Here is a 12903-nt window from a genome sequence, read left to right as displayed (position 1 = left end):
TTTCTTTTTTCTTTTCTTCTTCTTTCTTTTTTCTTTTTTGCATCACCACACTTCTAGAAATTCTCACTTTGCCAATAGCTCGTGTCTTGCTCGGCTTGTCGTGCCCTCGCCTCCCTTGATTCGCCACATGCGGGTAAGTAGGTGTATATAGGGCGCGTTAGGAAAAGAGACGGCTTACGTCACTTCACCAGAGGTAGCAAAGTGGGTTCCTCTCTGCTGGAGCATTTCTTTCGTTTCGTCTAGTCTATGTGCTATCTCCTCTGCTTCTTTTATACTCATTCTAGCGGTCCATACCCGGTACGTGTATATCATTTCACGCGTATACTCCTTTACGAAGCAAGTGCAGCAGGTTCACCGCAAACGTGCCTCGATTTCGGGCGGACATGATGTCAGTTTTTAGAGGTCAGGATGCCGATTTTGGAGGCCACCCACCAGACCCTCACCACCGTGAGTGTTGACTCAGTCCACCGTAGCGTCTAATCGATTTCAATGGGAGCTGGGCGCATACAAGTTCACCGCAGCACACGGATGAATCTCGGTCTTTCAAGCCAAAAACATGAAGGTTACCAAACATCTCGCTCGCACTCAACGCCCTCCAGAATACTACCGATCAAAACGCCAACAACTTACCACAGATAGGGCTATCAAGAGGCAGCACGCACCCACAACCAAAGTCAACATACATAGTGTCAAAGAGAAATAGACACGGTAAGAAAACATTTTTACAAATTTCAAGTAGTCCTTAACAATTCAGGCACTATGCCCATCTACTCACAGGCACGCGGGAGCATCTGCAACAGTCCATAAAGGAGGATATTATGACTTTTCTAGAACAGATGCTAAACACGCACGAAAAAAATACGTAAAAGAAGCATAATTCATACGTACAAGAGGATACTTTTCCAAGTGTACCGAATAACCCTTCCACTTGCTAACTAACCGCTTACGCCTCCCGAATTACAAATGCGAGCACCGTGAAGCTAAACGAAATCAAGACAGATACAACGCTCATCAAGTTCACCACTACAAGATTCTCTCAGCTTAGAGGTACGCCAAGAATTACGAACTATTAAAGAGGCCGAAACAAAAGGAACCAAGTTATACCATATATATCTCACTATAGAAAGTAAGATACGGTTCACTAAAGCCTACCTCTAAAAACTTGCCAAAATCGCCACGTAAGAAGAATTTTTTAATACTATTAGCATCACGGAGATTAATACGCAGCTACGCAACAATGCTAACTCAAATACTAGAGATTAGTAGCCGCAAACTGACTATACTGGGTGTGGTGCGTTTGTTTTGTATGCCTGTCAGGTAACTCTCTCCCCAGCAAAAATTAACCCCGGTTAGATGAAATACATCTTCGCCCTTGTAGGTACGTCGCCCCCCTTGTCGGTACCAGCCTGGCATACAAGACTTACCCATCACACTCAGTAGTCTATCTGAGCATCGACTTCTTACGGAGCTGGTTTGCGTAGAAAAAAAGGCCATAATGCACAAAGTACCGGCTTTGTAACGTGCTATTTAGTGGATTAAATTAGGTGGTTTTCATTATATATTAGAGTATGACACAACTTTAAGTTCAATAGCTTAAGCTCGTTCTTCCCATGTTCGGCTACATATAGGAATAGTACTATAATAGTTATGAGCGGCAGTTGTTATTAAGGTAGTGTGCTTTAATTATCACGAAGTTGTCGGGCCGAAACATAGCAAGCTGTAGGATAATAATAGAGAGGCGGAGCATTGCTCACTCAAGTGTTGCTTGGTCGTGCTAGGAATTCAAGGTATAGTGACGACAGTAACTAGAACGGAGTTGCCGTAATTTGCAGTTCAAGTGGCGGGGTTAAGTGAAACAAAGTTCAGCAAGATTGTAGACACAGGACTGATGCTTAGCATGCGAGAGCTTGCTAGGCTGGCATATCACCGGATCTAGCATATCCCGGGAAATTCTGGAAAAGAATAAACGAAAGCTCATACTGCTAATGAAATTGCCTAATAATACGCTCACGCTCTATAGTCTGAAGTTCTCGCGTACTAGCTTAACAAAGCGGACTGTTATCAGCGAGTACTGTCAATCTATACTCGAATTCAACAGCGGAGGAATACCAAAAACACGCAAAAGATTAGTACTATAATTTTGACAGCCTAGCAGAGGAAGATTACCTTCTTTTAACCTACTCTATCAGGGTCTAATTAAAAATCCACCATGTGTACTAACGGGTCGTTTGGTTGATTAGGCCGTTGTAGTGAAGAGCACCTTATCACGGAGGTGGTGGGGGTGCCAGGATGTGGTGGGGGTGCTAAGTCGAGAATGGAGATGGTCCATTCGTTATAGCCGCAACCCACTCGGAATTTGGCGCCCCTCAACTCCAGACAGACCTCGACCGCAAGCCCTCGTGGATCTGGACCGACGGACCGGACGGGCCGATCTAGGTAGCCTAGAAGCCTTTACAGGGCAGTCTTTCCATTTCTGATTCATCTGCGACCATGGCTATCATGACTCGTGCCTTGCCTAGATGTGGCACCTCGTATAACCATACTCTTATATGACCTATATAGCATGTTTAAGTTATAAGTACCTGCTCAAGGTGGTCTAAAAGTGAGCTCTCACACAATTTCGGGTGATTATGTCCCGACGACTAAACCCACTCTCTATTTCTTCGCAAGCTAATTATAGATGGCTACAGGGAAACCCGCCAAAACATGGACTTGAAAAATGTGGAAATACGAAGGTGCAATTTTTATGTCTGGCCTGACTTGCTCGTGTATCAGTACACGTGCACGATTCGCTAGCATCGCAAAGCTAATGAAGAATCTACCTATATAACTACAGGAAACGCCCAAGCCATCATAGTAGTAAGTCTTCCAGATCCATCACAAGCATTTTCTGAATCCTACTAAATCTACTTTCTCCAAAACCAACAAAGCCGCAAGCTTCTAAAAATGAAAGTCTCAACTATTCTCGCTTTCTCTCTCTTTAATCTCTTTACCGCAGCAGCAGAGATCCACAGTACACCTATCGAGCAAACTCTCCAAGATCTTGAGCGAGGCGCAAAGACATGGGATCTCATTGCACAAGCCGGTTTTTCTGCTCAAGACGTTGCAAAGGACGCAAAGTCTGTGGTTAACCACGCTATTGGCCAAATTCGTGCAGCTGTAGAAGAATCAGCAGAAGCTGTGTACTTCGCAAACAGTTTTTTGGAGATGGATGAACAATCCCTTAAACATGCAAAGACTAATCTCGGCTGGGCCTCAGAGGCAAGTGATTTCTTCGCAGTTATTAGCGGCATCCTTTTGCTAACAATACGGGGGTCTATAGATTCTCAATCCTGACGAGCACAAGTGGTAACTTTTGCACGACAAGGCAGTCAACAACGATGACCAATTTTATAGACGAAAAACAAAGGGGTCGGGCAGCGTTGTGGGGCATGTTCAAGGTTGGGGGGCCTCAAAAACCGGGCTCGAAAGTTGATGTAGTGTTAAAATAAACGTTTTATTGAAATGAGCGTTCACTGAACTCGCTAAAACAAATGTTACTGGCGCTTATTAGACATGAAGAAGCTATTGGAGGTTCTATCTCGGGCTCCTAGTGGCTACTCGGATTCCGTGGAGCCCCACGACGAAGCTCTCTACAGAGCCATAGACAAAAAGCAGGTCAGAGAGAGGTTTGCGCCATTCTTACGCGTAAACTCATTTACGTGTTGCCATTTTACGCGTAGTAAATATTCTAGCTTTATAGAGATGGTAAGCAACCGGTAATTACGGAGTTGAGTTAAAACTTTCCGCAAAGTATTAACATTTCCGCAAAATCAGTTTCATGTTAGACAGCTAGCTAGAGCTGAATTAGGATTCTGGTACTATACATGTTGATGTGCTTCCGAACCATGTCATCTGGCAACTTTGCCTGCCCGAAATAACCAAAGCAGAACGACTCCAGTATAAATCCTCTCTCATGTCTACAACCCAGCCATTAACATCTACATCATGGCTACTAAAGTGGTCCTTGTTGTCGGCGCCTCTGTCAAGATGGGTGTTTCAGCAATTCTTGGAGCCTTGAAAACAGGTCGCAAGGTACTGGTTGTCGTCCGCAGCGCATCTGCTATGGAGAGGACTTGACAGCAATTCGGTACTTCAGAGGGTTTCCATATGCAGACCCGACGCGAGAGAATGATTTGCTAAATTTTGTAGCAAAAAGTGAAACACGGGTAATTACCCTCTTTTCAGCATGTATTCACCTCAGGTATGTCCGTCCGTACACTGCTTGTTGTTCAACGCCACCACTATCGTACCGCGCCATCTAGTCGAAAAAAGTAGAGCTGCATTCACCAATCTATACTGTCAGTACGAGAGTATTTGACGGTATTTTCACAGTCAACTTTAGCAATAACAACCGTGCTTCAATATTCTGTTGCGTGTTCTCCCGGTAGCTGATGGGGCTTTGTTGGCACAAGGCCAGGCGCGCCGCTTGTACTTTGCATGCGAGCCATGACGCAGGACAAGAATGGTACAGCTTTTCGAAACGTAGCGCAACTAGTGTGTTGAAAGGGTCGCAGGCTCGCGGAGTTAGCGAGGGTATCTTTCTCAAGTTTCACCGCCCTTGGTGTGATGACGGGGACTTTTGGCAGCCTTGCCACGGGGCACCGTTACGGGCGCGGCACCATGGCCGCAAAAGGTGTATCCTCTTTGACAAGCCCAGTCAGGGTTGTTTGATGTCAATCTACAAGGGCTCTAGGCCAATCCCAAATTCAATGTGCTATCTACCTTGCAGACGCTGCGTCCGCGCCATACCTCTTGCCTGACACACAATGCAGAAGGTGAAATGGACAGGGGAGATGACAGCACGGTATTTAGAACACAAACGATATATCATGGTCTTTAAAAAACTTACTTTGAGCCAAGAATTGAGCGTCAAATCACCTTGGGGTCTAGAATTCGCCACAAAGTCCACACCGGAAGCACCCGAGCGTTGTTGGTTGGCTGATCCGTGAGGCTGGCTGGAGATGCATGTCTAAAACATGCTGTACGTCTAAAACGCCCTACGGATACATGTCCAAAATATGTTCCGTAACATGACAGAATTTCAACAACTGCGTGGCGTTATGACTACCCAAGTACGATTTGGGCTGGCCTGATTATCAATTGTTTACTTCGTAGGAGCTGTTTTATTGACATGCTTGTGCGTACAGACTACCTGAAAATATAGCCAGCATTCACCTAGCATCTTGGCCCAACCGACCACGTCCTCTATGTGATAACCCGCCTCTAGTCGGCTATTGACGAGAGAATTTGCCATGATTGTACCATGCGCTTACGAAGTCGCAGTTTTGGCCGTGACATGCGCCGAGTACTACTCACCGTAGACAACACCTATCCGTACAAGCTGCATGACGCTGGCAACAACCATGGCCACCAATAATCCCGCCGTAGCTACCAGCACTCCTTGAATTCTCTTTTTTCTGCTTCGCCCCCTTGTCTCTGATAACAGTGAACCCCTCGTGCCCAAACCGGACCCTCGCATACAAAGTTGCCCAAATCCAAACGATGGGAGCCATCGGCTGAAATGAGACATGCAGCCCTCCTTTTCTGGTTCGTGCTGCAGTCCATCTTCCGCCGACATGCAAGCACGTAGTAATGCTTTGTGACCATGTCCACCATGGCATGGACATTGGAGAGACGAAATCTGGAATACGACTCAACTGTGCCCAGGGCACATATACGCTTGTTCGGCCCGCCAGGCTGCGCAGAATCGCGAAACTCTTGGTGAAAAAAACTCACACGTCCTCAAGGCCGGTGACATGCCCGATGTTAGGCAACGTAGATACCCCTGCGACGCAGATACGGGTATTGTCACCCCTCTGTCTTGAGAAGGGGGGGGGGGGCAAGCTGCTAGTGTAGCGTGTGATACCCCTAGTGTAAGTAATTAAATAAATAAATAAATAAAAAGGGAAAAAAGAAGAACAAGAAGAAAAGCCTTGCTGCACCGCTGCTAGGCAGCCGATTGTAAGTTACTGGTAGAAAGAGGGCTGACCTGTGAAGAGATGTGGTCATGAGTTTTCGCCTATGCACGCAAAACCAGTCCTTGACCGTTACAAAGAAGTATAGAGGGCCAATCAAATTTCCGCTTGATAAACAGCAGACGAGCGCAAGACATAGAACAAGCGGGCCAAAAATGATGGTTGGTCTGACAACGGTTGGCCAGCAACCAATCATTGATAACCTCGCAACCTCATCAAGAATAGGACAAGCGAGTAGACGCAAGTCTCCTGGCTATGTAGCTGTCACGGCACAGGCCTTACCACGTGCTAGATAACTGCTATATAAGAGCGGCTGAGGAGCTCTTGCTCCTCAGTGAACAATAAAAGTCATACCATTCTGCCATCTCACAGCGGGCCATCCACCATCTCTCTCTTCACTTCCCTTTAGTTAGCCACTACCCATTACCCATCACTGACAATAGTCTGGTATTCTCGCCAACATGCAAAAGTTGCTCTACATTCTTCTCTTCGGCGGCTGCGCTGTCTGCCAGCAGTCCAATAAGTCCTTCGTTCCTCCAACACAGGATCAGAATCCCATGAACAGCATGACATCCTCGATGGAAATTCAAGTTTGTCATCAAATCGCTCGAGATACTTCTGGCGAGGTGTAGAATCCCTCTGACAAAACCGGCCATTTCTTTGGCAATAGTCAGCATGCGTTTAACTCTTCGAATGAGCGCTCGCTGTGTGTTGTCGAGGTGTCAAGCACCGAAGATGTATCAAAAACCATCAGAATCATAGGTAGCAGCCGGACACCTTTTGCCATTCAATCTGGCGGCCATACATCCAATCCGGGGTTTTCAGGCACCAAAGGAATCCACATATCCCTTGCAAGACTCACTCAGATACATCTCTCCCAAGACAAAAGCAGTGTTAAAGTTGGCCTGGGAAATGTACGTCACCCTTCTATGCATATCACGAACTTGCTACATCACCAACTCAAAGAGATACTTACAACAAACAGACCTGGGTCGATGTGTATGTTGCTCTGAATGGCACAGGTGTCAACGCAGTAGGAGGCAGGGTGGCAGGACCTGGCGTTGGAGGAGTGACGCTTGGGGGTGGGGGATTCTCCTGGCTCACAAATCAATACGGCCTAGGCTGTGATACTGTCATTTCTTACAAACTCGTTCTTCCAAATGGAACAGCCATCACCGTTGACTCGACAACGCCTGACCTCTTCTTCGCTCTCAAAGGCGGCCTCAACCGGTTCGGGATTGTCACCAGTATCATTTTCAAAACATTTCCTCAGCCCTATATAGTATATGCAGGCCATCAGGTTTTCGACGCCTCAGAAATACCAGCATTAACTAGGGCGATTCAACACTTTCACGAGAACTCTGCTGACCCAAAATCATCGGCCATTCTCACATTATATGGAGGAACCGATAACCAGCCCGTTTTATTGTTATTTCACGACGGCGCGGGCCGTCCTGCCGCCTTTGACTCTTTCAATAACTTTACTGCTTTGGTGAGCACCGTCAAGGACCAGTCATTTGCATCGTTTACTGGTTCTTTTTCATCAATTTCAAACGCAAACGACAAGCGCGGTGCCTATCACACTATGAGCACGTCTGGATTTACGCAGAAATTTTTAGCCGCTATTGCCAACGAGTCATTTCACTATGGCCAGATTGCTCAAGAGCACGCAGCAAGTGTTTCCTACCATATTGAGCCTTTTATGAAGTATGGCAAATATGCCACCGACTCCGCTTTCGCTCACGATAACTCGCCATTGCCACTCAATTTATTGTTCTTATGGGATAAAGAAGCCGATGATGCGTTTTGGAGAGCTATAATGCAGCAGTCTATCGACCACCTTACGAAAGTAGCTACCGCGGAAGGAATCTCTGACTCGGAGATGCTTGCTTACCCTAATTTTGCGCAGCATACTTATGCTGGTGCACAGATTTATGGCTTGAAAAATACGGCTCGTCTGCGAGACATTCAGCTTCGGTATGATCCAGCCGGGGTCATGTTTTTGGCAGGTGGATTTTCAATTTAGATTCGGCCAGACGGCTAGACCGATCGATATGTACTTTGGCTATAGCGTTTCTTAAGTAATGAATTATATTTCCTCTCTTATACTACTATGAAACTATAATATTCTACCGCACGAAAGTCGTGTTTCCAGTGTTCTCGAAGCAATCAGGCCAGAAATAAAACATGATCGTTTCAGGGCCTATAAGAGGAAAAGACGCCAATTCTAGACATGTAGGAATAATTTATTTGGTAAGTTAAATCGACTTTTTAGTCACCGAACGTAATAAACTAAAATGCATCGACAATGGACCTAACAGTGCACTTCACAAGCACCTCGTCAAGTAGCCCTAAACGAACGCAGCCTGTCCATGCCGGAATGATTGACTACCTGACAGTGAACGGAATCCTTCGAAGCTTGGTAAATGGCATATAGAAATGGGGCAGTTTTTCTGGGCGTGTTATTTCGGTCAAATTGCTAAATTTTGAAGTGAGTACTGATCCACACTTGACAGGCAAGACTTATTATTTGTCTAGTGAAATAGATTCGTCATCATCAAGACAAACGCAGCCGAGTCGGTTTAAAACATCCGCTCGGCATCACGGCACACGAACCACTAATTGGGTCTAGAGATGCAAAGATCGGCGGTCGGCGATGTAATTATTAATACAAAGCGTGTTCGGCATAAGGTCGACCGACAGTCACTATTATCCACTGACACGTGCCTATGCTCGGTGAGTCATTGCGGTGATGGGCCGATATTCGTCTACGGATAAAAGAATAAAAATAAATATACGGATCACGATACCACGCGGGTTAATTGACCCGGCATCTTACAGCCTATGCTTTTCACTATCTATGGAATAGGGTCATTTGCGAGCTACCGTGTTCGTCTTGACGTTCTATTGACAACCATCGAGCGCCCGGAGGTACTTTTCCTATCCTTTGACACGGCTTGCTTTCTGAATTGGGCCATCACCTACCACAACGTACTATTCAGTTCTACAAAACTCGACTCGACGTGGCACAGATGGCCATGGCTACCGACGATGATTCCTTTAGAACCGAGCTCCGCAACACAAAAGTGCTCGAGGGGCCGTTCCCGGACCTAGACTTTGACCAGTTTCCCGAGAATCCCCACGATTCCTTCAAGCTGTGGTTCCGCGAGGCCGTCGCAGCTGGTGTCAGAGAGCCGCATGCAATGACCGTTTCTACGGTTGATGATCAAGGCCACCCAGACGCCCGAATTCTCATACTGAAAAACGTCGACGCTCGTGGCTGGCAATTCGCTGTGAAATCCGACAGCCCCAAGGGCAAGCAATTGGCAAGTACTGGGCACGCGGCGTTGACCTTTTACTGGCCTCAACTTGCCCGACAAGTTCGTCTGCGGGGAAGGGCCGTCGAACTGTCCAAAGAGGAGAGTGCGCTCGACTATGAAGCTCGGCCTACAGAATCACGAATTAGCGCAGTAGCGTCTAATCAAAGTGAGCTTCTTTCAGACCGTGATGCGCTGACCCGGAATCTTGCCGAGACCAGGTTGAAGATGGCGGAAGATGCCATGTCTGGCGTGGAAAAGTGGCGAGTCTTTACTGTTGCAGCCGACAAGGTCGAGTTCTGGCAGGGAGAGGCGAGCCGCCTTCACCACCGGCTCGAGTATGTGTATAATAAAGACGAAGATGAATGGCATAAGCACTTGCTCTGGCCATGAAGAACAAGATACGTTTATTTGGCGTATCATGGTTGTTTGAATACCTGATAGCTACTTGATGTTAGTTCAGAGAAAATGCAAGTTGGAACTCTTAGAATAATTATAGTCCAGATGCTTACTTTAATCTCCCGTCAGGGTTTGATGATCAGAAGTCGTCAGTCACCAGTACCTTTAAAACAAGAGCATATAATTTTTTTCTAAATCAGGCAGTTAAGTCGGGTATTGAACAGTTCGAGTGAAACATCTATATTCATTGTCAAGTAATATTAGAATCTTATCGAATATCGTAATGATGAATAGTCTTACACTCCAGGAGCGGGCCGCTAAAAAAGCGACCTATAGTTGGGATTTTACACGGAAGTAGAATACAGCTCTACTTGCGATATAGTAGTAGAAACGAATAGCCTAAAAAGAGTGTCAAAGTATTGAGGATCATTTTACGAATTGCGGGCTGTCACTCGCTGCCAGTCGGAGCACCTGGCGGATGATGTTGATGGATCCCCTGTTGCGCTCACCGCTGACGCTAGTCATGACATGGGGTAAGTGACTCACTGAGGTATGAAATAAATAAAAGTCTGGGTTTAATTCGAGTTGCCTCTGGGCTACTCACCCGTCCTGCATTCTACTACATTGCAGTAGAGCTCAGTTAACCCCCAAGCCATGGCCCAACCCTCCATGTTCCCGGCTGAGCAATGGCTGTCCCGCTGGCGGGGGACACCTGGGCTGCTCAACCTCGCCGACACCTATGCGTGCCCCATTTCCATTGACGACTTGACCAGTCTATCCACTGAAGACGATGGGGGCCCGTTGACGACCAGCTCGAAGCTCGGCTACGGGAGCACAAACGGTTCATCCGAATTGAGACAGAGCGTGGCCCAGCTCGCCAGTGGGCCAGAGACTAAACTTAGCGAAGACGATGTCATCATCACACAAGGAGCCATCTCAGCCAACTTTCTGGTACTCTACGCGTTGCTGGGGCCGACGGACCACGCCATCTGCGTCTATCCAGTCTACACGCAGCTCTACGCCGTTCCTGAGACCTTTGGGGCCCAGGTGTCCTTTTGGCGGCTCAAGGAGGAGGATGGTTACATGCCCAATGTGCAAGACTTGCACACTCTCTTTCAACGCAACACAAAGGTACGCAGGCGTGTGCGTGTGCATGGCAGACGCCCGATGACAGAGTATCTAGTCACTTGCAAAAGAGGCCGCCCAGGCTGATGACGCACGCAGATGATCATCCTCAATAACCCCAACAACCCAACCGGCGCCGTGATCCCAGAGCCGGTGCTACGCTCCATCATCGAGATTGCGCGAGCGCGGAACATCATCGTCTTTAGCGACGAAGTCTACCGCCCACTCTTTCACGAGCCGGAGAATGCGCCGCCGCCCATCACGGCGTTTGGCTATGCGCGGACGCTCTCGACCGGCAGCATGTCAAAGTCGCTGTCGCTGCCAGGCATCCGGATCGGGTGGGTAGCCTCGCCAGACCGGTCCCTCATCGCGGCGTGCGCGGCACGGCGCGACCTGACCACCATTTCCGTCTCGCAGGTCGACGACCAGATTGCAACGTACGCGCTATCAGAGGCGGTACGGCCAGCGCTACTACAGCGCAACGTAGCGCTAGCGCGGCGTAACCGCGCGCTGGTTGAGGCGTTTGCGGCGCGCCACGCCGACCGCTGCCGGTGGGTGCGGCCGGGCGGTGGGACAATGGCGTTTCTGCAGTTTCGCGAGCCGACGACCGGCCGCCCGGTCGACGACGAGGCGCTGTGCGCAGAGGTTGCCGACAAGAGCGGGGTGCTGCTGGTGCCCGGGTCGTGCGGCTTCGGGGGCGGCGAGGACTGGAAGGGCTTCGTGCGGCTGGCGTACGTGTGCGACACAGCGGTGTTGGAAGAGGCGCTGGCGAGGCTGAGCGGATATCTAGAGGAGCATCTTCGGGACTAATTGGACGATGGGCGGTTGTACATGATACAATTGACCACCAGAGGGTCGGGATTGATGGATTGAAACGAGTACCGTCTCGTTGACGATGTTGCAGGTGGCAAGCCGAAGCAGGGCGCATTGCGTGGACACGGCAATGACGGCAGGAACTAGGAGGGAGCCAAAGCCACAGCCACAGCCACAGCCCCGCATAGCGTGTCCGCTGCTGGATGAAGGCGGGCCAGCACTGACTGCACTACGCAGTTTATAAACATGAGAAAAGAATACGAATTTTTCAGATAAAAGAACAAGGAAACCCCTAAAAAAAAAACCCCTAAAAAACTTGAATCTTGAAAAATGTGCAAGCCTTGCTCAAATAAAGTCCAAGTTTGAAACTGAGAGTGTTGCCGGCTACTGACCCAAATTTGCGATTGAGCCATGCGCGACGTTGCCACGTCTTATTTAGCGTCGTTCGATATTTAGCGGCGCCATCGAACGAGGTCGAAAATGCCCATCAGTCAGGTGGCTCTGTGAAAAAATGAGTACTCGAGTGCGGCTGACATCCGCTTGCTGCGGCCGGGAATAACTATTCCTATTCAATGGTATCACAGCACAGCAACACAGGCCCTGGTTGTTCTGCCGCCGTGTCTCAGAGCTTGTGGGAGGCTCGAATCTGTCTGGCACATTGCTAAGTCTTGGCTGCGGCCCCCACCTAATATAGAGTCATGGAGAGATCTGACTGTTCTGGTCGACAATAGTTTACAGCAAAGCCATATTTCCAGGCCTTTGGCCGAGGAAAAAAAAATCCGATTTGCACTCGATGAGAATAGTAGCAACGAGCATGCGTTGCGCCGATATCAAACATGCCCTAAATGAAGCCCATGGCCCAGGGTGTGTCACGCACCAGGTACCTAAGTACCTATAACACACCGCGCGTTTTCCCCGGATGAACGGCAGCCCTTGCAAGCTTGATCATCTCTTGGCAGACTGGATACGCCGAGAAAATGCACCGATGGAGCAGATGGTCTCGGCGTACTCAATAATTCCACGGCATAACTTGTTATCCATGCTGATATACATAGTTAGACTCCGTGCCTGAATTTCTAAAAGTCACGAGTAACGAGCTCAAGGCTAACTAACCATCGAGCATGCACGTAACTTTGGTTAGCTTGCCGGCTGCAGGCCATATCTGCAGGGGCAAATACGATGACGCACGCTCTCCCCTTGTGTGGCTTTCAAACTTTGCAAAATCTCAAGCC

General features: G+C 48.3%; 4 protein-coding genes across 4 annotated transcripts; all 4 read left to right on the top strand.

The window, feature by feature from the left end:
* Positions 1 to 2946: 2946 nt before the first annotated feature.
* BBA_01612 (uncharacterized protein) lies at positions 2947 to 4119 on the top strand (the record flags this gene model as incomplete). Its single annotated transcript, XM_008596709.1, has 4 exons — positions 2947 to 3265; positions 3554 to 3657; positions 3735 to 3747; positions 3971 to 4119. The coding sequence occupies 4 exons, from the start codon at positions 2947 to 2949 to the stop codon at positions 4117 to 4119; spliced, it is 585 nt and encodes a 194-aa protein (XP_008594931.1).
* A 2359-nt stretch (positions 4120 to 6478) lies between these two features.
* Positions 6479 to 8043, top strand: BBA_01611 (FAD binding domain-containing protein; the record flags this gene model as incomplete). Its single annotated transcript, XM_008596708.1, has 3 exons — positions 6479 to 6607; positions 6650 to 6931; positions 7003 to 8043. 3 exons carry the CDS (start codon positions 6479 to 6481, stop codon positions 8041 to 8043), a joined length of 1452 nt encoding a protein of 483 aa, XP_008594930.1.
* Positions 8044 to 9055: 1012 nt separating this feature from the next.
* BBA_01610 (pyridoxamine 5'-phosphate oxidase, putative) lies at positions 9056 to 9727 on the top strand (the record flags this gene model as incomplete). The annotated part of the gene is made up of 1 exon (XM_008596707.1): positions 9056 to 9727. The coding sequence occupies one exon, from the start codon at positions 9056 to 9058 to the stop codon at positions 9725 to 9727; it is 672 nt and encodes a 223-aa protein (XP_008594929.1).
* A 660-nt stretch (positions 9728 to 10387) lies between these two features.
* On the top strand, positions 10388 to 11668 carry BBA_01609 (aminotransferase class I and II; the record flags this gene model as incomplete). The annotated part of the gene is made up of 2 exons (XM_008596706.1): positions 10388 to 10864; positions 10958 to 11668. The coding sequence occupies 2 exons, from the start codon at positions 10388 to 10390 to the stop codon at positions 11666 to 11668; spliced, it is 1188 nt and encodes a 395-aa protein (XP_008594928.1).
* Between the last annotated feature and the right edge of the window lie 1235 nt (positions 11669 to 12903).

This window comes from Beauveria bassiana (assembly GCF_000280675.1).
Source record: "Beauveria bassiana ARSEF 2860 unplaced genomic scaffold BBA_S00003, whole genome shotgun sequence".
NCBI lineage: Eukaryota > Fungi > Ascomycota > Sordariomycetes > Hypocreales > Cordycipitaceae > Beauveria > Beauveria bassiana.
The sequence above is the reverse complement of the archived record's forward strand: the minus strand, read 5'-3'. Positions and strand labels throughout refer to the sequence as shown.